Source organism: Oncorhynchus gorbuscha, linkage group LG14, assembly GCF_021184085.1.
Source record: "Oncorhynchus gorbuscha isolate QuinsamMale2020 ecotype Even-year linkage group LG14, OgorEven_v1.0, whole genome shotgun sequence".
Classification (NCBI taxonomy): Eukaryota; Metazoa; Chordata; class Actinopteri; order Salmoniformes; family Salmonidae; genus Oncorhynchus; species Oncorhynchus gorbuscha.
Window position 1 is genome coordinate 32,425,799 of NC_060186.1, and position 23,747 is coordinate 32,449,545.

At 42.5% G+C, this 23,747-nt stretch overlaps 2 protein-coding genes across 7 annotated transcripts in view; one reads left to right on the top strand and one right to left on the bottom strand.

Annotated features, from left to right (window-relative positions):
- Positions 1-787: 787 nt before the first annotated feature.
- On the bottom strand, positions 788-16,220 carry LOC123994799 (ATP-binding cassette sub-family F member 3-like). The gene is made up of 21 exons (XM_046297796.1): positions 16,109-16,220; positions 11,626-11,773; positions 11,396-11,472; positions 11,096-11,151; positions 10,870-10,967; positions 9,586-9,708; positions 8,780-9,046; positions 8,553-8,633; positions 6,967-7,026; positions 6,832-6,888; positions 6,563-6,585; positions 6,234-6,289; positions 5,399-5,599; positions 4,949-5,025; positions 4,646-4,690; positions 4,421-4,553; positions 3,931-4,019; positions 3,730-3,821; positions 3,006-3,138; positions 2,263-2,350; positions 788-2,093 (listed from the first exon to the last, which is right to left on the bottom strand). Exons 1-21 carry the CDS (start codon positions 16,194-16,196, stop codon positions 1,935-1,937), a joined length of 2,151 nt encoding a protein of 716 aa, XP_046153752.1. The 5' UTR covers positions 16,197-16,220; the 3' UTR covers positions 788-1,934.
- Positions 16,221-21,480: 5,260 nt separating this feature from the next.
- Positions 21,481-23,747, top strand: part of LOC123994798 (DISP complex protein LRCH3-like) — a 78,902-nt gene continuing 76,635 nt past the window's right edge. For 2 of the 6 annotated variants that reach the window (XM_046297792.1, XM_046297791.1), the window contains exon 1: positions 21,483-21,857. In XM_046297792.1, the coding sequence (XP_046153748.1) occupies positions 21,614-21,857 (244 nt within the window). In that variant the 5' untranslated portion in view covers positions 21,483-21,613. Of the gene's footprint in view, positions 21,858-23,747 lie in introns of all 6 variants that reach the window. The other 4 variants (XM_046297790.1, XM_046297793.1, XM_046297795.1 and 1 more) reach the window with 4 other exon arrangements.

The following is a 23,747-nucleotide window of genomic DNA, read 5'->3' on the forward strand; positions in this document are numbered from 1 at the left end:
CCTGTGCCATTAAACCCCTTCAACTCATCCAGAACGCCGCAGCCCGTCTGGTGTTCAACCTTCCCAAGTTCTCTCACGTCACCCCGCTCCTCCGTTCTCTCCACTGGCTTCCAGTTGAAGCTCGCATCCGCTACAAGACCATGGTGCTTGCCTACGGAGCTGTGAGGGGAACGGCACCTCAGTACCTCCAGGCTCTGATCAGGCCCTACACCCAAACAAGGGCACTGCGTTCATCCACCTCTGGCCTGCTCGCCTCCCTACCACTGAGGAAGTACAGCTCCCGCTCAGCCCAGTCAAAACTGTTCGCTGCCCTGGCCCCCCAATGGTGGAACAAACTCCCTCACGACGCCAGGACAGCGGAGTCAATCACCACCTTCCGGAGACACCTGAAACCCCACCTCTTTAAGGAATACCTAGGATAGGTTAAGTAATCCCTCTCACCCCACCCCCCCTAAGTTTTAGATGCACTATTGTTAAGTGACTGTCCCACTGGATGTCATAAGGTGAATGCACCAATTTGTAAGTCGCTCTGGATAAGAGCGTCTGCTAAATGACTTAAATGTAATGTAATGTAAAAATCAAATCACCATATACACACGCACAGTCCACTCCTTTATGAACTCAACCTGTGAATGATTAAGCATCCATTTACAATTTTCACAAAACATTTCTATTATTTGAGTGTTTTCTGTCGCTTGTATATGGACTCTATCCATAGATCTTCTCTAGATTGTTATGAAACGGGGTCCACTTTGTCAAAATAATAGTCACGAACATCAGACCTGGCGAATGGATGATTAAAGCTTTTTATTTAGCATGGTGTTATGATTGAATCGTTCTTTAAACAGCTATTTATAAGTTAGTGATATAACGTTGAAGCAGAAGGAATTTTGTTTTTTATTCTGATAATTGTCTTTAAGATGTGTGTGTATATATATAATATAATACCCCTCTTTACTTGGAGATACTGCTGTTTCTTCCCAAGAGAGCTGGAGCCAGCTGCTGCTGTTGTACAAGTTGTTGTTGTGCTGGTGGGTTCCCATGCTAACACATATGGATGTTTCCAGGATCGTGTTCATTAGGGAACGCAACAGAAAACATTTGGAACAGAAAAGGAGCGTTTCTTATTGAACAAGTCCACGTAGTCCCTCCGTTTCAGACTGTTTTCTTCTGTTTGGTGCCCAGTGAACACGACCAGGGGTGTCTGAAATGACGCGATGGTGCACTTTTGGCTTGTTCCCAAAATACTGCACTATGTAGGGAACAGGGTGCCATTTCAGCTCAGCACCAGGTTCCACTGATTAAGAGATGATCCCTCTCCATCACGAGCACACATGTTCAGGAGAAACATCATCCCATATCACTTGAAATATATCCTCTCTCGCACTCAATCACACACATTTTCAACATGGATGAAGAAATGGAGACATTCATCCCTTCACTGATATTAATGAGAGCTAAAAGGATGTAGCGTTATTCCAAGATGGCTGCCCACATGGGGTTAACAGTTAGAGGGTACAGCACCCCCACCTTCACAGGATGGAATATCCTCCTTGATGTTAAGTGAACCAAACCAGCTCCAACTATTATGATCAGAAAGGTTTAGTGGTGAGGCCGGAGCAGTTTCAGAGTACACACACAATCGATATTCGACAGATTTTGTACCCTCCATGTACCCTAAAACGTGTCTGCTTCAGGACAATAGACAAGAGTACGCCACTTTGAACTGTCGGGCCGAACTAAATCACAAACAAAACAAAAACGGTAGTGTGGGGGAGCAGAGAGGATGCCGGGACAGTTAAACTCAGTTCTCTCCCCGGGGATGATGATTGGCAGTCAGGGAGTGAAGAGTGGGGGTGGGGGGCTTTAGGTTATTGAAGTCAATTGGCAACTTGGCATGCCTGTCATAGTTGGCGTAATGGGTGAGTTACCACTCACAGGTAGCCCTCTTTGCGGAACTGTTCTTGCAAGATATCCCGGTACTCGTCGAAGCCCCCCTCCACTCGCCGCACGTTCCCGTGCTCACAGACCCACAGCTCTCTGCACACGAGCCGGATCAGACGCTCGTCGTGAGAGACAAGGACCACTCCACCCTGAGGAGAGGATAGAGTTGTTAAGGGTATGAACGCACATTAAAACTGTTCAAGAGCTATCATTTCCATTGATTGATAGCTAGAGGCCAAAGTGAGCTTATAAAGAAAAGCCATCCATGATTTACTCAACTGATAAAGGACATTTTCTCTTCCAGATTAACAAGCTTACTTTGAATTTGTTGAGCGCTTTCGCTAGAGCCTCGATCGTTTCCATGTCCAGGTGATTGGTTGGCTCGTCAAGGATATAGAAGTTGGGGCTGAGAGAGAAAGAGAAAAAGTGAGTAAGAGATACAACTGTAGCTACAAGCAGCAATGAAACGGGGGGCTGTTGCTGGCTTATGAGCAGGCTGAAAGAGATTAACGCATTGAAGCATTATACATGTACTATATGCAAGTGTTCACAAAATATAATAGTACATTATTTATAGCGCCATGCAGTGGCTGTTTGACGTAGCAATTATTCCCTTGCAGATTTGTAGGGACGAACAAACACTGTAGTCGCCAAATCTCTAGACTTAGTGTGAAGATTTGTAAAATCGTTTTATCATTAGCATAAATGCTAGCTGTTTGAGGTTCACAACTGAATTGCATGCTGCTTCCATTTTTTAAATATATATCAACACCTGTTTTTAAATACACCTTCCGACTAGTGTCGGTCAAAACCCTTAATCAGTTATAAGGTGATAGAGCGAAGATAAGAACCGACCAGAGTCCGTTTAACATCTGAAGGATAGAGAAATGTAACCCAGCGGGCTAAGCTGGTCACAATGCCATTATTAAACGTCATGGTGTGGAGGCTATACACTGCTCGTACAAGGACGTTTTTCCAACTTAACTAAAACCAGTTTACTACTACAATATGACAATCCTGTGTACAATTTTGCGGCCATGGAGTGTAATAAAAGGCATTACCAAGGCATTGTCATCTGAGCGAAGGCAACCCGGCTCTTCTGCCCTCCTGACAAACTGGCCACAGGCCGAGTTGCCAGCTCCCCTGTTATTCCATAGCCACCCAGCTGGTGTCTGTACTCCTCCTCGTTACGACCTGGGAGGGACAAAAAGGGTTACAGATGACAAAGACTGCAGGCTATAGATGGGTTGGTTGTTAAGCAACATGGGCCAAAACAGACAGGGTTGGCTTAGACGGTTGCCAGAATGTAAATTATAATTAGTCCCCGACGTTTATTGAAAACCTAAATAGCACTTGTCTCAAATACATCTTTACAGTTCTTGGTTAGCTAGCTAGCGAATCTTAGCCACATCAGCATCAGTTAAAACACCTCAAAACAAGACATGGTATCAAGAACAAGATAAAACTAGCTGAAACGATTCACCAACGATTCCTCACATGGCAGCTTTCTTGTCATTGTTGCTAGCCACCTGGTCATCCAGAATCACAACACACTGCCTTTTCCCCCATTGAAGCGAGCTCATTGTTTTCGTGACGTTGTCATCTAACTCGCCATAGGGATTCGTAACAACCACTTGGGTCGTGTTCATTAGTGCACGCAACGGGTATTGGGCCAAGTCCAGGTAGTGCTGTTCCAATCAGTTTTCTTTGCATTTGGTGCCTAATGAACACAGCCCAGGGTTTGATAATGATCAGTATTGATATGTTTTGGTGGTGGGTGGTCACCTGGGAATTTGTTGAGTAGCAGCTCAATTGAACACACGTTGAGGTCCAGTTGATCCACGTGGTGCTGACTGAAATAACCGATCTTCAGGTTCCTGAGCGAGAAAGGGAAATAAAGCTGTCGTTTACTTCCCTGCACGCACACCCACCGAGACACACACTAGCAGCAGAGGAACATGGCTAACGTCAAGCATAGAACCTCACCGATGGGCGTGTCTGATGCCGTTGACAGGTGTTAACTCTCCCATCAGTAGTTTGAGCATGGTGGATTTACCCGCCCCGTTCTCACCCACCTGAGAGAGAAGAGAGAGGAGAGAGGAGAGAGAAAGAGAGAGAGAGAGAGACTGTAGGTACTACTTTAGCAGTTGGAAGGTTGCACAGAGCGTTTGTCTGTGGAAGTGTTTCACAGGTTTAAAGTACAATATTAATGGAGGCACAATATATCAGTGACAATGTGGGGGCGAAGATATGTTCTTACAAGCCTTATGAACATAGAACCGTTGTTGCACTTCCTATCTGTGCTAGGACATTTAAAAAGGGCCATAAAATGAAAAAAATATCTGAATCAGTTGAAATCGCAAAGAAAATATTGGCATCAGCCCAGAATGATCACATCGGTGCATCCCTAACTATTAGCAGTGCATGTGATTTAGAACTAGTCATCAGGATTGAGAGCAGTGTGATTAATACGTACGATGCAGATGCGAGACTCCAGGTCTGCAGACACAGACAGCTGTGTGAAGAGGCGCTGGTCAGTGTTATAGTAGAACTCCACCTCATCCAACTGGAGCACCGGGGGAGACAGCTTCTCAAAGTTATCAGGGAACCTGTGGACAGACGCACGTACGCACGTTAGCGCTCAGATTAATATGAGAATTGAAACCTGACTTCATTCGGGACAAGAGGAGCGGTCTCTTACTTTAAGGTGACTTCGGTTTCCTTCTCCAGAGGTTTGAGTTCAGGCCTGCAGGAGACAAGAGAAGAGCAGCGGGGGAATGGACGACGGATGACAATAGACATTCTTTACACTGACCATTCATTCCCCTGTGCACCTGTTCTGTTTGCACAGGCAAACAAACACACAGAGGTCATCATGCATGTGCAAGACGGAAGTTATCCTTTACAATGAATTGGACTTTCAGGCTGTAATTCCCAAGGGAGCCCTACATGAGAGAAAGCAGGGTGGGGTGCGTGTAACATTTTGAAATAGATGGTTACTCACAGTTTTTCTAAGAGCTTCAGTTTGCTCTGCACCTGTGCCGCTCTGTTGGCGTTGTATCTGAACCGGTCGATAAACACCTGGCACACAGAGGGAGGGGATCAATCCACGATTATAATGTATAGTAATAAGATACTATAATATATCATCTAGTATTTAGCAGGATGTTGATACGTTTGGCATTTCAAGATCATATAAAATAAACATACTAATCAGCAAAGACAAATGCTTAGAGAGTGCATTGTTATTACACTTGCCATAGGCTTTTTAGTTTATGTGCATACCTCAATGTGAGAGAAAATGTGTGTGTGCAGGACAGTGTGTGTGTGTGTGTGTGTGTGTGTGTGTGTGTGTGTGTGTGTGTGTGTGTGTGTGTGTGTGTGTGTGTGTGTGTGTGTGTGTGTGTGTGTGTGTGTGTGTGTGTGTGTGTGTGTGTGTGTGTGTGCTCCTCACCTGGATGTGCTCTCTGTACTGAAACTGGGCCTCGTACTCCCTCTGCTGGTTCTTCAGACGGTCCTCTTTGGTCTTGACAAAGTTCTCGTAGTCGCCGCGGTAACTCTCCAGCCGCTGCGAGTGCAGGTGGATGATGTCAGTCACCACGGCGTTGAGGAAGTTCCGGTCGTGGGACACCACCAGGATGGTGGTCTGCCAGGTCTGTGGGGGGCAGAGGAGTTAAACGGGCCATATGGAAGTTGAACATGTTGCTCTTGATTTAGTTATGTCACAATTATCTCTCCTTCTACCCAAAGTGTGCATTCATTCACTTCCATTCAGTGATTTGGATGGAAATAAGTGGTAGAAGAAATATGGTGGTAACTCCAGCTAGCCCATGCCTTCATTAATCCAATGTCTTTTGACTTGTAGAAGTACTAAATGAGTGCAGACTTCAGGAGAAGGGAAATATTATTGGGACACAACCTTAAAGTCACATTTTGGCGTGAGTGTTGTTCGCAATTTCCTAACTTGTGATACAACACAATCCATTTGAGGCTAACCATGTATGCTTGGCTCATGAGCGTGAGCAGGTGTGTCCCTTGCCAATGTAGAGGACCCCTTTTGTCTCAAGGACACCCAGAGGCAAAATTTGAATTACCCAGCACGTTCTGGAAATTAAAACAATTTAACGTATGCTCCTATTTTCTACCCTTCTCCCTGAAATGTACATTCATTCACGCCCCTTGACCTGGACTCTGGTAAGGAATATGGTAGAAAGTCCCTATTGTCCACACTTGCCTGTGCTTTCACCAATCGGGGATTGAATTTGATTCGGTAAGCAGGAGTAACCTACCTGCAGGTAATTCTCCAGCCAAAGAATGGCTCGGACATCCAACATGTTGGTGGGCTCTGAGAAACAAACAGACAGACCAACAGTCAGTCAGAGGGCTCTGAGAAACAAACAGACAGACCAACAGTCAGTCAGAGGGCTCTGAGAAACAAACACACAGACCAACAGTCAGTCAGAGGGCTCTGAGAAACAAACACACAGACCAACAGTCAGTCAGAGGGCTCTGAGAAACAAACACACAGACCAACAGTCAGTCAGAGGGCCTTTGCGCTGACTGCTGGACACCATTGAACTGATCAAACAAAAATACTTCATGTGGTTTAATCACTCACCATCAAGTAACAAAAGATCAGGCCTAAAAAGAGACAATACAAATATACACATTACTTAGAGACTTGAAGCTAGCTTTAGAATATTTAGCAGAGCCACATTTATGTCTTGATAATCTGTCTATGGAATTGATGGTCTATAATACATTGAGATTCAGGAAATAGCTCATTGGAGATTTATAAATGTACAGAAATATTCTAATATAATCTCTGTCCTTGTATTTTAATTGGGAAGACTGTCCTCAGGATAAAAGCGACAAGCAGAGACTCACTTGGCGAAGAGCGCTCTAGCCAGAGCTAATCTCATTCGCCACCCTCCAGAAAACTCCCTGTGAAGAGAACACAGAGAGAGATCAGTTAATCGTACATACAGACACACACACAGGCACACACACACAGCAACTTACTTGGTTGTCAGCGTTTGCATTTTGGGAGAAAAACCTAAACCACATAGGATGATTGAAGCACTGTATAAAAGAGAGGAAAAGAGAGGGGGGAGGAGAGAAACAGAAAACAATTATCAAACCAGAACATGCATCTGTTGTCATCTGTTGTACAGTATACACACAGATATGACATTATGTACATATCTAAATACACTGCTAATGTAAGGTACACACAGATATGACATTATGTACATATCTAAATACACTGCTAATGTAAGGTACACACAGATATGACATTATGTACATACCTAAATACACTGCTAATGTAAGGTACACACAGATATGACATTATGTACATATCTAAATACACTGCTAATGTATGACATTATGTACTGCTAATGTACACACAGATATGACATTATGTACATATCTAAATACACTGATAATGTAAGGTACACACAGATATGACATTATGTACATACCTAAATACACTGCTAATGTAAGGTACACACAGATATGACATGTACATAACTAAATACACTGCTAATGTAAGGTACACACAGATATGACATGTACATATCTAAATACACTGCTAATGTAAGGTACACACAGATATGACATTATGTACATACCTAAATACACTGCTAATGTAAGGTACACACAGATATGACATGTACATATCTAAATACACTGCTAATGTAAGGTACACACAGATATAACATGTACATATCTAAATACACTGCTAATGTAAGGTACACACAGATATGACATTATGTACATATCTAAATACACTGCTAATGTAAGGTACACACAGATATGACATGTACATATCTAAATACACTGCTAATGTAAGGTACACACAGATATGACATTATGTACATACCTAAATACACTGCTAATGTAAGGTACACACAGATATGACATGTACATATCTAAATACACTACTAATGTAAGGTACACACAGATATAACATTATGTACATATCTAAATACACTGCTAATGTAAGGTACACACAGATATAACATGTACATATCTAAATACACTGCTAATGTAAGGTACACACAGATATGACATTATGTACATATCTAAATACACTGCTAATGTAAGGTACACACAGATATGACATGTACATATCTAAATACACTGCTAATGTAAGGTACACACAGATATAACATGTACATATCTAAATACACTGCTAATGTAAGGTACACACAGATATGACATGAACATAACTAAATACACTGCTAATGTAAGGTACACACAGATATGACATTATGTACATATCTAAATACACTGCTAATGTAAGGTACACACAGATATGACATTATGTACATATCTAAATACACTGCTAATGTAAGGAACACACAGATATGACATTATGTACATATCTAAATACACTGCTAATGTAAGGAACACAGATATGACATGTACATACCTAAATACACTGCTAATGTAAGGAACACACAGATATGACATTATGTACATACCTAAATACACTGCTAATGTAAGGAACACAGATATGACATGTACATACCTAAATACACTGCTAATGTAAGGAACACACAGATATGACATTATGTACAGACATGTTTAGTGTGGCTCTTTACCGGGCAGGTGCCTTATCTGCTTCAATCTCCTCCAGTTTAGCATAGATCTCCGACAGTCGAACAGTCTCCATTCCTTCAGCACTAACATGGAATAGAATAAACTGCAGGTTTAGTGACTGTTGCAGTTTCAAACCCAAAAGTGTAAAAATCCTGCAAAAACATTTAAATCTGCCAAGGCTGCCAGTATTGACTCCTTCCAATGTAAGGAGTAAGTAAGACTGACGTACGTTCCGTTGGCTATGCGCGCATTCAGCAGGCGTTCCTCCGTCAGGAGCCCCTCCCGGACCGTGTCGCTCTCAAGCACGCTCTGCAGCGCCCCTGTGTCGTCACCAGCGACCTCCTGCTCCACGTGCAGGATCGTGATGTGGGCGGGGACGCGCAGGCTGCGGCTCGCCAGCATCTTCAGTAGCGTGGTCTTCCCAAGGCCGTTGCGGCCAATCAGGCCGTAGCGGCGACCTGTCGACAGCGACAGCTCCGCCCCCTGCAGCAAGGACCTGGAAAATCAGAGAGAGACAATTTGCTTGCATATTGCTTTACGGTTCACACTTAAATGTCTCTGTCTCTCTCCTACTCCCTTTGTCGCTCTCACGCTGTCTGGTATCAAATAAGAAATAACAATAAAAGGGTAATTACACAGGAATAACCTATGATTTACTCATTTAGTTGTTTGCCATTCATTTAAACAAGCACTCCTTCGCACCATTTGATATCAGGTAGTTGTGTTGAAATTCTTTAAAGTAATTTGCAGAAAGTAACTATCATAACCACATCAACTCATTTGAAATAGCAGGTAAATACTGGTGGAAACGGTGTCTAGCTAACACAGCATTGAATGATGCTGATTAGAATGAACCACCTGCTCCAGTGCTGGATATAGTAGGAGAATGAGTGGGTATGGCTTCATCCCAAATGGAACTGTATTCCCTATATAGCGCAGTACTTTGGACCAGATCCCTATTGGCCCTGGTCAAAAGTACTGCACTTAATAGAGACATGGTGCCATTTGGGACTCAGCTTAAGAGTGAACCCTCACCGCTCGCCAAACGACACGTCAAAGTTCTCGATGCGGATGTCGTAGGTGCGATTCTTCCCGGACAAGTCGACGCGACTGTCCTTTTTGCTACTAGCCTGGCTGGCTGATGCCTCCTCCAGTACCCTGAGACAAACAGCGGTAGGCAGAGCGGACGAGGACAGAGTGAGACAGACACAGAGGGAGAAATAGACAGAGGGAACCAGAAGGAGACAAATTAGATAGAAGTAGAGAGAATGAGTACAGGAAGGAAGACAGTAGGAGAGAGGAATGGAAGACAGGCAGAGGTGAAACATCAGTCCAAATCATATCACTCTGACACGGTAAACGAACTTCATCATACATCTGTGAATAGAAATCTGTATTTTTGCTGTCACAATACCAAACCAAGGATCAGTGGTGTAAAGTACTGAAGAAAACATACTTTTAAGTACTACTTAAGTTATTTTTGGGGGGGTATTTTGTACTACCAGTAAATGGTTTGGACACCTACTCATTGCAGGGTTTTTCTTTATTTGTACTATTTTCTAAATTCTAGAATAACATCAAAACTATGAAATAACACATAAGGAATCATGTAGTAACCCATTTTTCTTTTAAAGAAATCTAAATATATTTTATGTTTGAAATTCTTCAAAGTAACCACCCTTTGCCTTGATTACAGCTTTGCACACTCTTGGCATTCTCTCAACCAGCTTCATGAGGTAGTCACCTGGAATCTATTTCAATTAACAGGTGTGCCTTGTTAAAAGTGAATTTGTGGAATTTCTTTCCTTCTTAATGCATTTGAGCAAATTAGTTGTGTTGTGACAAGGTAGGGGTGGTATACAGAAGGTAGCCCTATTTGGTAAAAGACCACGTCCATATTATGGCAAGAACAGCTCAAATAAGCAAAGAGACACGACAGTCCATCAATAAGACACGAAGGTCAGTCAATACGGAACAATTCAAGAACTTTGAACATTTCTTCAAGTACTGTCGCAAAAACCATCAAGCGGTATGATGAAACTGTCTCTCATGAGGACCACCACAGGAAAGGAAGAGTTACCTCTGCTGTAGAGGATAAGTTAATTAGAGTTATCAGCCTCACAAATTGCAGCCCAAATAAATGCTTCACAGAGTTCAAGTAGCATTTTATGGGGTGGTTTTCAATTTTACTTGATTCATTTTCAATTAACGTATCTTTACTTTTACTCAAGTATGACAATTGGGTACTTTTTCCACCACTGCCAATGATAAACTGTTTGCATGGTCTTCAGGTGTAGATGAAAAGCATATGAAACTCACAGTGGACTAGTTGTTTTTTGCGAATCCCGTTCATTCCGCCTCCCTTGTTTTTGCTTCAGCTTGGCTTCGGCCTTCTCTAGCTTCCTCGCGTCCACCGTCTGAGGTGGTGTGTGGAAGAAAAAGTGGATGAAGTTGACAGGAGAAAAACATAGGTCCAAGTCAGGCCTGTAGCTTAGACAAAGAACATAATACACAAGAAGATACGATGCAACAAAAAATACTTTACTGTATTCTGGCCCCTCTTCATCATCCAGATCCCTTGGACATCGTTAGTGACAGATACTGAGACAAGAAAGACAGAAGGAGTGGAATGAGACGAAACAATAAGTCAGGGAGGATATTAAAAGACATGGGAGAGGTGGTAGGAAGGGTAGAGAAAATAGGAAGAAAGGCTAAAAACAGTAGATAGAAAATTACAGGCTACCAGAATGAATATCAAACGTATACATCTCTACATATACAAATCTGTATACTGGACCGTAAAGCTGACAACAAAGAGCAAGACCTAAGTCCCCTGCAGACTTACCACACTCTGCAGATATCTGAGACAACTGCACCGGAGTGTCGAGCAGCACTTGCTTTGAAGCGGCATGGCCGTTACTCCTGATGGAGAAGACAGGGGTATATTTTTGATGAATCAGCAAGCGAATTACATAAATTATTAGCCTTTGGTGTGTGGCAGTTAGTTAATGTTTGTGTTGGATGCTGGTTGTGAAAGAGGTGGGTGTTAAGGTTTTGTGTGTTTGTTGCACTTACAGTTTAAGAGTGTTGAACATCTGCTGACAGATGTCCCGGATGTCATCCTCGTTTTTACAGTCAGCCGATGACCCCTGCAGCAGCCCACCAATCGCATCATACACCTCCTCTCCATCCTCAAACTCCGCCCCTCCACAGTCCAACACACCTATCACACAGGATAGAAATATAGCTTAGAAATGTCCATTTCCAGTTGCAGGTGGTTCTACAGAAACCATAGAAAATTCAGGAAGATATTCAATTCATGTTTTTGCGGAGTGGGTATCCCTTGAAGTATCAAAAAATATATACAAACATTATTTGATGAAAAGTGTATTTTGGGACTGAGTGCAATAAGCCCACACAAACAGATTCACTACACGGAACAACAAAAATCTAAACAAAGCTTGTTCTGAAGTGTCTATCCTATATCTGAGAGATAGAAGATCAGGAAACACTATATTTTTTTATTTCAACAAGTATTTGTCACTAAACAGTCTCCTTGTATACAGTATTTCCATAAATTGTTTTCAGCTGGTTCCAGGTGACCTCCAGACGAGTCTTGTGAGGCCTGTTGGAGTCCTAGAGTAAAACACAGTTTCACTTTTGCACAGATGGGTCATATTAGTGTGTTGCCCAAACTGTGGACGTTTCAGACAGAAGTTCCCAGATTGGCTGTACCGACTTTAGACGCGTCCCAAGACGCTTGAGTTAGTGAGTGTCATATTTTGTGATTAAACCTAATTTTGGGACATCTCATGGACTGACAGACACCTCTCTAGCGCTGTCATCTTTCACTGCAGATGCAGAAGTGCGACATAGGCAGATGCAGTGGATTGAGACGCATCCATTGCAAAAACAGATGCACTACATGACCAAAAGTATGTGGACACTTGCTAATCGAACATCTCATTCCAAAATCATGGGCATTAATACAGAGTTAGTCCGCCCCCTTGCTGCTATAACAGCCTTTACTTTTCTGGGAAGGCTTTCCACTAGATGTTGGGAACATTGCTGTGAGGACTTGCTTCCATTCAGATACAAGAGCATCAGTGAGGTCGGGAACTGATGTTGGGCAATTAGGCGTTCCAATTCATCCCAAAGGTGTTCAATGAGGTGGAACTATGAACAGCTCCAGACCATTATTCCCCCTCCAACAAACTTTACAGTTGGCACTCTGCATTGGGGCAGGTAGCATTGTCCTGGAATTCGCCAAAAAACAAGATTCATCCGTTGGTCTGCCACATGTTGAAGCATGATTCATCACACCGATTTGGCCACCTTTCCCCCCCCCAACTACACAATGTCTTGCGGGAGGAACCTCGGGTCTTACCTTGCTTGAAAATAGAAACAGAGGCAATTATTTTATAGACTTCATAGGATGTGCATGAGTTTCCAGTTTGGGAATACATACAATTTATCCTACCATTTCTACCTATCTGCGTGCCAGTTATGATTTTCATTGCGTATTTTCGTGGAACAGTTATTCAAATGTCTTTGTTTCTCAAAATCATTATCACATGGTTAATCATAAAAATCTTAATTAAAATTATATAAAAATCAAAGTAAACATTCAACTAACTGCAGGAGCACCAGCCTCTGCCATATGGACACTGTTAAACCGTGATCATTGGATGCTAAATATCTTAAATGAGCGCATGGAACTCGGAGACGGACAATGCAACCATTGGCCTATAACGTCCATTGTCAACTAAGTTAAAATACATAAAGCCGACAAATAAATAAGGTTGAAAATAAAAGGATGAAAATTTAATTTCTTTCAATCATATTCAAGTGCAACATTGTATCAAATCAATCAACTGGATCAGGCCTGAAACAGTCTCTTTCAACTAGCCTAATTCCGCCCCCAGAGTTTTCTGTGCAAGGGAAAGGTGATTTAGAATGTTTTCACTGGATATATGGGATAATCAGCAATGTTCACGCTAAACTGCGCACCTCCTCCGGGACTGCTGTGCAACAGAAATGCCAGGCCACGCAGACTCAAGACTGAACTTCACTGAGTTCGCCCCATTAATTTGCACTATGTGTATAATTCTATTGGTGGGGTAGCCCGTGAGCAGCCTTTCCATCACCCGAGAGTGAATGCACTTTTCAGATCAGTTCAGAGCGCAGAGTCGCATGTGCACATTTGTTGACATTCTTTGCTAGTTACCGAGTTATTAGTCCAGTAAGTAATAAGTATAGGTCAGCAATCAAATCAAATTGTATTTGACCCATGCGTAAATAGCCCACCCAACTATCTCATCCCCATATTGTTATTTATTTTTTTGCTCCTTTGCACCGGTATTTCTACTTGCACATTCATCTTCTGCACATCTATCACTCCAGTATTTAATTGCTAAATTGTAATTATTTCACCACTATGGCCTATTTATTGCCTTACCTCCCTAATCTTACTACATTTGCACACACTGTATATAGATGTTGTATTGTGTTATTGACTGTAAGTTTGTTTATCCCAGGTGTAACTTTGTTCTTTGTGTCGCACTGCTTTGCTTTATCTTGGCCAGGTCGCAGTTGTAAATGAGAACTTGTTCTCAACTGGCCTACCTGTTTAAATAAATAAAATCTAAATAAAATTGTCCCGAGCACAAGGTGCACCTGTGTAATGATCATGTTGTTTAATCAGCTTCTTGATTTGCCACATGTGTCAAAAGGATAGATTATCTTGGCAAAGGAGAAATGCTCATTTACAGGGACGTAAACAAAAAAGAAACACTGACCAGACAAGTAGATGCGCAATGGATTATGGTCATTGTAGGAAATGATGCACTATGTAGAATATTGGCCTGTTGGAAAGTTCAACTCCCTACTACGGTGCACAGTTTGGCTGGATCTGATTTCTCAAGAGAAACCGTGCAATTTGCACATTGAAATCACAGAAAAAAAACATTAACGAAATGGAATTCAAATAATTGAACCAACATTGGTCAATTCGTTATTTAAAAAAAAAAACTAAAAATAACCGGAATTTAGGGTATTCACTCAGCACTAATTGTTGTGCAAATCTCTCTTCACTCACAATCCTCCTCCATGCCACTTACCTTCTGATTTTGTCTCTGTATTCTATCTAGCAAAGTGACATAACATAGAATTGAAAAACCAGACACTGCGATGATTGGCCGTCCTCCATCTTTTTTAGTTTTGCTTGCCCAGAACAAATAACAGGCGGGAAACGGTTTCATGAATTGAAGATTTTCAAGCAAGCATTCTCTCCTCACCTGATTGGTTAAAGGCAGCAGTGGCAGCGTGCAATTTGCATAAAGTAGAGCAGAGCTTAAGGCCTTCATCACACCGACATTGAGGTTGTTTATTTAACTTTTGTTTATGATCTACTTCACTTGCTTTGGTAATGTGAACATATGTTTCCTGTTGATAAAAGGATATGTAGAAGGATGAGCCGGTTAAGGATCGATTCAGACAAGGTGGTAGATTGTACGACAAGCGACAGGTTTATTCAGAGTAAAGATATCTGGTACACGTATATACGGCCCCCTCTGTTAGCTCATCAGAGACTAGCAAAAAGGGCACCTTGCTAACAGTGAGTACAAGCTTCATATACACAACAGAAAGTAGGTTGATGTTTTACTATGAAAATACGTTGTGTTGTCTCAGTTATAACAATGCAATAGCAGTAATGTCACCTACATAATAATTAGCAGTCCTCTACATTCCCATGCTAATAAAGCCCTTGAATTGATAGCGCAAAATGGTCACGCAGCATCATCTAGATGTGTGTACGACAAAAGTTGAACATTCACCTTCTGCGACCATTTATGTCAAGCAGTTAATTTGAACGCTCTGCAACGCTTCAAGGCAAACTCAGCGTGCCATTGGAAATGAATGCACTTCCGGTGTACCAAAATGCAATCCCTGTCGGTGTGATCGAGGCGTAACTTTTTTTATAGCGCTTGGCTAGTAAGGGTTCTCGCCGCACACCTTCCCACAATCCCCAGCACCCCCAAAATGAATACGGGAGGATCTTCGTCTGACATTCGGAAGTAGTGAAAACTCTATGTAAGCCGGATTCATACCCAAAACCCAAACATAGATAACATTACGCGTTCCCTTCCTTGAGCCCACCCCACTCTTTGTTCATGTTTAGGTTGATGTTGTGTGACTTTGGGTCCTTAAAGCGCTATATAACTAATTCCCATGTACTACTACATGCCGGTAAATCCACACAGAAGCAGCTAATTGGCTAGTAATTCAAAGCAATAAATGAGCTAGTCTAGCTCACCCGGTTATAGTTCGTTGTTCAACCGGGCCGATAAGATAACTAATGGCATGTTACTTGTTAGCTACAAGCTAACGTTAGCTAGTCTCCCCTAACTTGGCTTGACTGAGCGTCAACGCTGTGGGACGGCTATGCTAGCTAACGTTACTTCACGTGGAGAAGAAGCCATCCGCCACTCATCTAGCCTCTGGCATTTTAAAGTGTACGAGATCCACACACCCTCTCCATTCATTTACAGTCTCTTACCCGTGATATATTCGAACACTTCGGTGTCAATTTCGGGAAACTCGCTCTTCAGAATATCCACGTATGTCGCCATGATACACCGGCTCATCCACAAGAACAGCGCATGTGCCCACAATATGCGACAAGGTATGTCCTCAAACTATGCATTATGGGTATTGTAGTATTTTCTGTGTGATATTTTGCTTCCATTTTTATCTCTCTTGTGTATTCACATTACATTCCCCCAAATAATAGTTGTTGTTTTGGGCTGTTATTGCATCCCACGATTAAATCGGGGAAGGGACTGTGGGATCATTATTTGTTTTAAATGATGTAATATGCCAGGGAGATATGTATACTGTAGTTAAGAAGTATGTTGTGTAGTAAGCTGTTAGTATCCCATGTGCCTCACCTTAATCATTTGGTCCCTTTCCCCCTCATAACTTAGCCTACTATTTGCCTGTAGCCTGTTTTAGAGAAATGTCATCATCAAATATTGTAAGAGCTTTCATTGTCTGCTTATACCCCTTTATTTAATATATGGTTCTAACTTAGTGTACAGGGAGAACACTGTAAGAACGGCTCATGTTCTGAATTCTGTTGCTGTACATTTCAAAAGTGCTAAACAAATAGTTTTTTTGACTATGTCCATCTTAGCTTGCTCATTAATGTTTTAATCGAAATTACGGATTGCCTCTTATCTGCTCATCTTTCCCTTATGGCATAGTTTGTAGATCTCAATTGTCAGTAGAAATCACATTTATTTAAGCTAGTCAGCTATGTTTTTTTTACAGGCAGTAAATGAGGCACTAAATGAGGCTGAATTAACTGTTTCTCTGCCAGACAAGGCTCTGCTGATAGACCGGTGTAGTGGTGATAAGGAATCACTCCATGGTGCTGAAAAGAAAGCTCTGCTATTGGGACAGAGCCGCTCTGACAGCTGGTGCTTAAAGTTTATGAGGAAGATATGAGTCTCCAGCTTCAGTGATTTTTTGCAGTTCATTCCAGTCATTGGCAGCAGAGAACTGGAAGGAAAGGTGGCCAAAGGAGGAATTGGCTTTGGGGGTGACCAGGGAAATATACCTGCTGGAGCGCGTGCTACAGGTTGGGTGCTGTGGTGACCAGTGAGCTGACATAAGGTGGGGCTTTACCTAGCAAAGACTTATAGGTTACCTTGAGCCAGTGGGTTTGGTGATGAATATGAAACAAGGGCCAGCCAATGAGAGCATACAGGTCGCAGTGGTGGGTAGTATATGGGGCTTTGGTGACAAAACAGATGGCACTGTGATAGACTGCATCCAATTTGCTGTGTAGATTGTTGGAGGCTATTTTGTAAATGACATTGCCGAAGTCAAGGATCGGTAGAATAGTCAGTTTTACGAGGATATGTTTGGCAGCATGAGTGAAGGATGCTTTGTTGCGAAAGAGGAAGCCGATTCTAGATTTAATTTTGAATTGGAGATGCACAATTGGTGGCTGACTAAATACTTTTTTTGCCCCACTGTACGTAAGGTGCCTCAGTCGAGCAGTGAATTTCAAACACAGATTCCACCACCAAGACCAGGGAGGTTTTCCAATGCCTTGCAAAGAAGGGCACCTATTGGTAGATGGGTAAAAATAAAACAAGCAGACATTAATAACTTCACCATGTTCAAAAGGATATCAATTACACTGTGGATGGTGTAGCCTAGCCGTTAAAAGCATTGGGCCAGTAACAAAATTCCCTAGCCAAGGTGGAAAAATCTGGCGTTCTGCTCTTGAGAAAGGCAGTTAAGCCCCAAAAACAACTGTTTCCCGGGTGAAACAACTGCTTCCCTGCCAAAACATGAACGTTTTGGCAGAAGACACATTTCGGTTGAATGCATTCAGTTGTGCAACTGACTAGGTATTCCCTTCCCTTTCCCAATAAACCCAGTCCCTACAAACATACAGGCGTCCTTCCTAACTCAGTTGACGGTGAGGAAGGAAACCGCTCAGGGATTTCACCATGAGGTGACTTTAAAACAGGCTGTGATAGGAGAAAACTGAGGATGGATCAACAACACTGTTCGTTACTCCACAATACTAACCTAATTGGACAGTGAAAAGAAGGAAGCTCATACAGAATAAAAATATTCCAAAACATACATCACATTTGCAACAGGGCACTAAATTAATACTGCAAAAAATGTGGCAAAGCAATTCACCCCCCCCCCCCCCTGAATACAACGTGTTATGTTTGGGGAAAATTCAATACAACACATTACTTTGTACCACTCTCCATATTTTCAAGCATAGTGGTGGCTGCATCATGTTATGGGTATGCTTGTAATCATTAAGGACTCGGGAGTTTATCAGGAAAAAAATTAAACGGAATGGTGCTAAGCACAGGCAAAATCCTAGAGGAAAATCTTTTTGTCTGCGTTCCACCAGACACTGGGAGGAATTCACCTTTCAGCAGGACGATAACCTAAAACACAAGGCCTAATCTAATAAATAATCCACTGGAGTTGCTTACCAAAAAGAATGATCCTGAGTGACAGAGTTACAGTTTTGACAGATTTACTGGAAAATCTATGGCAACTCCTGAAAATGGTTGTCCAGCAATGATCAACTGCACATTTGACAGAACTTGAAGAATTTAAGAAGAAGAATTGGCAAATATTGCACAATCCAGGTGTGGAGAAACACAGCTGTAATCGCAACTAACGGTTCTTTTACAAAGTATTGACTTGGGTGTGAATAATTATGTAAAAGAGATATTTCTGTATTTCATTTTCAATACATTTCAAAAAATGTCTAAACATGTTTTCACTTTTTTTTATTATGGGTATTGTATGTTGATGGGTGAGGAAAAACATATATTGAATCAATTTTGAATTCAGGCTGTAACACACAAAAATGTGGAATAAGTCAAGACATATGAATTAATACTTTCTGAAGGCACTGTATGTGGCATCTATGGACAAAGGTCTCTGAACACAATCATTTCCAGACTTGTACCTAAAACAACATGGCCGCTACCGACCAATACAAATTCATATGGGCATGGTCTGCCACATACATTTACATTTACATTTAAGTCATTTAGCAGACGCTCTTATCCAGAGCGACTTACAAATTGGTGCATTCACCTTATGATATAGATACATAACATTTGGTACATGTTACAAACACTGTCAAGACTCAACATATCCAAGAATGGTAAGAGGGCGCCGGAGAAGAAGGCAGACGTTTTACTTGACCCCAACCGATTGTGTTTTGTTTGTGTTTATTTGCGTTGTTTGTGACTTATTTTGTAGATAATGTTGCGGCTACCGTTTCTTATGACCGAAAAATAACTTCAGGACATCAGAACTGTGATTACTCACCACGGACTGGCAGAATCCTTTTTTTTCCTTTAATGAGTCTGACGAGGCCAATGTGAACGATATACTGACTAAACACCTCCCTCTGCAACTGGATCCTGGACTTCCTGATGGGCTGTCCCCAAGTGGTAAGGGTAGGTAACAACACATCCGCCACGTTGATCGTCAACACAGGGGCCCCTCGGGTGCGTGCTCAGTCCCCTCCTGTACTTCCTGTTCACTCATGACAGGCACGACTCCAACACCATCATTAAGTTTGCAGATGACACAACAGTGGTAAGCCTGACCACTGGCAACATTGAGACAGCCTATAGGGAGGAGGTCAGGGACCTGGCCGTGTGGTGCCAGGACAACAACATCTCCCGAAAACGTGAAAAAGACAAAGGAGATGATTGTGGACTACAGGAAAAAGATGACCGAGCACGCCCCCATTCTCATTGACGGGGCTGCATTGGATCAGGTTGAGAGCTTCAAGTTCCTTGGTGTCCACATCACCAACAAACTAACATGGTCCAAGCACACCAAGACAGTCGTGAAGAGGGTACGACAAAACCTATTCCCCATCAGGAGACTGAAAAGATTTGGCATGGGTCCTCAGATTCTCAAAAGGTTCTACAGCTGCACCATCGAGAGCATGGTTGCATCACTGCCTGGTATGGCAACTGCTCGGCGTCTGACCGCAAGGCACTACAGAGGGTAGTGCGAACGGCCCAGTACATCACTGGGGCCAAGCTTCCTGCCATCCAGGACCTCTATAACAGGTGGTGTCAGAGGAAGGCCCTAAAATTGTCCAACTCCAGCCACCCTAGTCATAGACTGTTCTCTCTGCTACAGCACGGCAAGCAGTACCGGAGCGCCGAGTCTAGGTCCAGGAGGCTCCTAAAACAGCTTCTAGCCCCCAAGCCATAAGATTCCTGAACACCTAATGAAATGGCTACCCGGGCTATTTGCATTGAGCCACCCCCCTTCTCTCTTTTACACTGCCTGTTGTTATCATCTATGCATAGTCACTTTAATAACTCTACCGACATGTACATATTACCTCAACTAACCGGTGCCCCCGCACATTGACACTGTACTGGTGTCCCCCTGTATATAGTCTCACTATTGTTATTTTACTGCTGCTCTTTAATTACTTGTTACTTTCACTCTTATCTGTATTTTTTTTAAACTGCATTGTTGGTTAGGAGTGTGTAAGTAAGCAATTCACAGTAAGGTCTACACCTGTTGTATTCGGCACATGTGACTATTACGATTTGATTTGAACATTCATATCAAACCCCAAACGGTGGTGCTATAACGGGCACATATAAATATCTCTTGATCTGTTTGACTCAAGAGTGTTGAAATTTGGCTAACATGCTCACAATGAAATTGGGGAGGGGACTGTGGATCTATCCTGGTCCGTTAGTAGGTTAGTCACACGCAACATCTCAGACGGCACTGGCGAAAACTTTGGTGAAGTATGCGTTTTGCCATGGCGATCTGGCATCTACAAAATTACCCTGATTGGCAGGAGCTATACTAGTTAACTGATATGTAATACACCCAATATTTCAATTGGGACAATTTGTTTGTATTATTCTTCAATTTTATTTGATCTAGTTACCTTTGGGATTAAAAAAGTTTAAACCAATCAAGCTGTTTTCAATAGTGGTCAGGCAGACACACTTGCATTCTTGGGCAATAGTATCATTATAGGACACTACCTAAGTACTATTGTTGGGGTTCTCAAACGTTTCCTTTCTGAGACCCAGTTCGTTCGTTTTATATTATGGTTCTTCTGTTTCATCTCTGCTTTTTCAGGGACCCCTGTAATCGACTTCCTGGGGCTCCTATGCCCCCTATTGAGGACCACTATCTGTCGTTTTTAGGCTTTAAAATGCCTAATGATTGTGACAAGGTTCAAAGTAACAAAATGATTTTGAGAAGAAAATCAAAAACAGCCAGGAACGTCACACCAGCAGATGGATGACGTCATTCGTATCTCGTTGCTTTGAAAGTATGTACCGCTCCGGTGGGGAAATCTTTCTTCTTTATCATCACTGCGCATGACGAACTCCCAAACTAGCCTCTCCCTTCCTCAACGCTTTCAGTCTGCCCTCACATTATGCGCCTGCGTACTACTATCTAGGGGCTCCAGAATAGGGAGAATCGGTGGGAGTTAGCAAGCTGTGTAATGGCGGCCTCGGTGTTGCTGTCTGCGGAGAACACCGGACTTACTTTTGCGGTCGGCAATTCTGGAACTGTAGGGGCTCCCGGGAATGGAGTAGGGGTACCGGTTCCTGTACCTTGGAATCGGTCACTGGACAGGGCATTATACGAAGCCTCGGCAACTGGTTGCCTCAACCTCAGCGGCAGGAAACTGAAGGAGTTCCCGAGGAGCGCCGCAAACCACGACCTCACAGACACAACTCGGGCCGGTGAGTGGGGATCGAGACTCGCGCAGCAGAATAGATGGAACTTGTCTTTAAAATGTTGATAATACAATTACATGGAACAACTCCAAAAAGACACATCGACGGTGGGTGGGTATCTAGCCAGCCAGCCAGCCACCGGCTCGAAAAATAAACTTGTTTTGACTTGGAGTACCAAGTTAGCCTGCTAGCTAACGCCAGGACACTGCCTGGCCAACAACATTAGCAAGCGAGCTAAGGTTAGCCAGCTAGCCAGCGTCCAGACATTTCCAGAGACAGTAGACACGGGTGTGACTGAACGAGAATTACGGTTTGGCTACTAGCAAACTAACTAGCTAATTTAGTTACAGTTAACTATTTGCTTTGGGAAGTGAGCAAATTATCGCTCAACTAGCGCCATGTTAAATAAGTTAGCTATATGGCAATGTTCCTGTTTATTTGTAGCGTTAGCTAACGTATGAGGTTATAGTTAACTGACTTGCTTGAACGCAACGCTTATTTGACTGGTGGCTTGTTGACGCTATCTAGCTACGCCCAACTTTCGTCAGTTCATATTTTCATATGGATGTAGCTAGCTAGTTATAACATTTTACATGTGTCTGCTGCAAGTACATTCCCAGACACTCGAAACGTTATAATTACGTTGAGCGAGAACTGGCAGATCGGGACGCCTATTGGATGTGTAAGGATTTGAATCAACAACCAGTGTTGTCGCCATTACCTGTTTTTGCCCTCAATTTGTGGCTCTGAAAATGAGGGAGGGAATACTGTACGGGGATTTATTTTTGTTTGTGATGCGATGCTCATTTTTAGGCATGGTACGCTGCACCGTCGTGACTGCTTATGTGCGGTAGACAGTCAGTGCAGATGTTGAGGGATTGTGGTTGCCTGGGGGGTTGGGCTTTGACACCATGTGGCACTTTCATGAACCCTGCTCCAGACGGTCACAAACGGCCACTAAACACACGTATAGTTTGGGTGGCTCATGACATAACAGTACTTCTCTCTTCTATAGTTTTCCCCTTTCACCAATTTCATGTTTCTTCTCAGTCTCATATAGGCCTATTGAATGCAGGAATTAACCTCTTATGAGTTTTTTTTGCCCTGGACCCTGACCCCTAGGGCAGATTGATTCATAACCTGCAGTTATATCTGCAGGGCAGGTGGGTTTAGGGTCATTAAGCAACATGAAATCTTTTAAAATCTATTCATATACACCCCAGGAAGGATATGACGCCTTTGAAAAAAAAAACTGCAAATTCTGACAAGCGAACAATTATGGATATTTTACATTTTCATAAATTCTTAGTATATGTAATTCCCAAATATTCTAAAGAATTTGTGAAAATTCTATAGCAATATAGAGTGGGAATGCAGCTGTGCGTTTTAACAATTTATAGGCACTGCAGTAGATAAAAACATTTATCTCGTACAGGAGTGGAATCTGGCTATGGCGCACCAGTCTGCGTAATCAGAGCTACATACAATAGGCCTTTATGAAAACAAGCCAGTTGCCACATGGGCCTGTCATCATTCACTTTGAACTGGACTGTGTGTTTACAGCAGTAGGGCCTGTCATCATTGATTTTGAACTGGACTGTGTGTTTACAGGCAGTAAGGCCTGCTCCCATTCACTTTGAACTGGACTGTGTGTTTACAGTCAGTAGCAACAGCGCGACTTTAGATCATTAGAACGCATTCGCCAAAAGCCACAAAATACACCTGAATGGATTTCTACATATACCACCGGAGTCCTCTTCCATTTGGGAACTGTACAGTCCTATTGATGAAACAAACATGAAAAGGCTGGCTCTTTCTCCCTGAGTTATGTACATCAACAAGATCAAGATAATAATAATATATGCCATTTAGCAGACGCTTTTATCCAAAGCGACT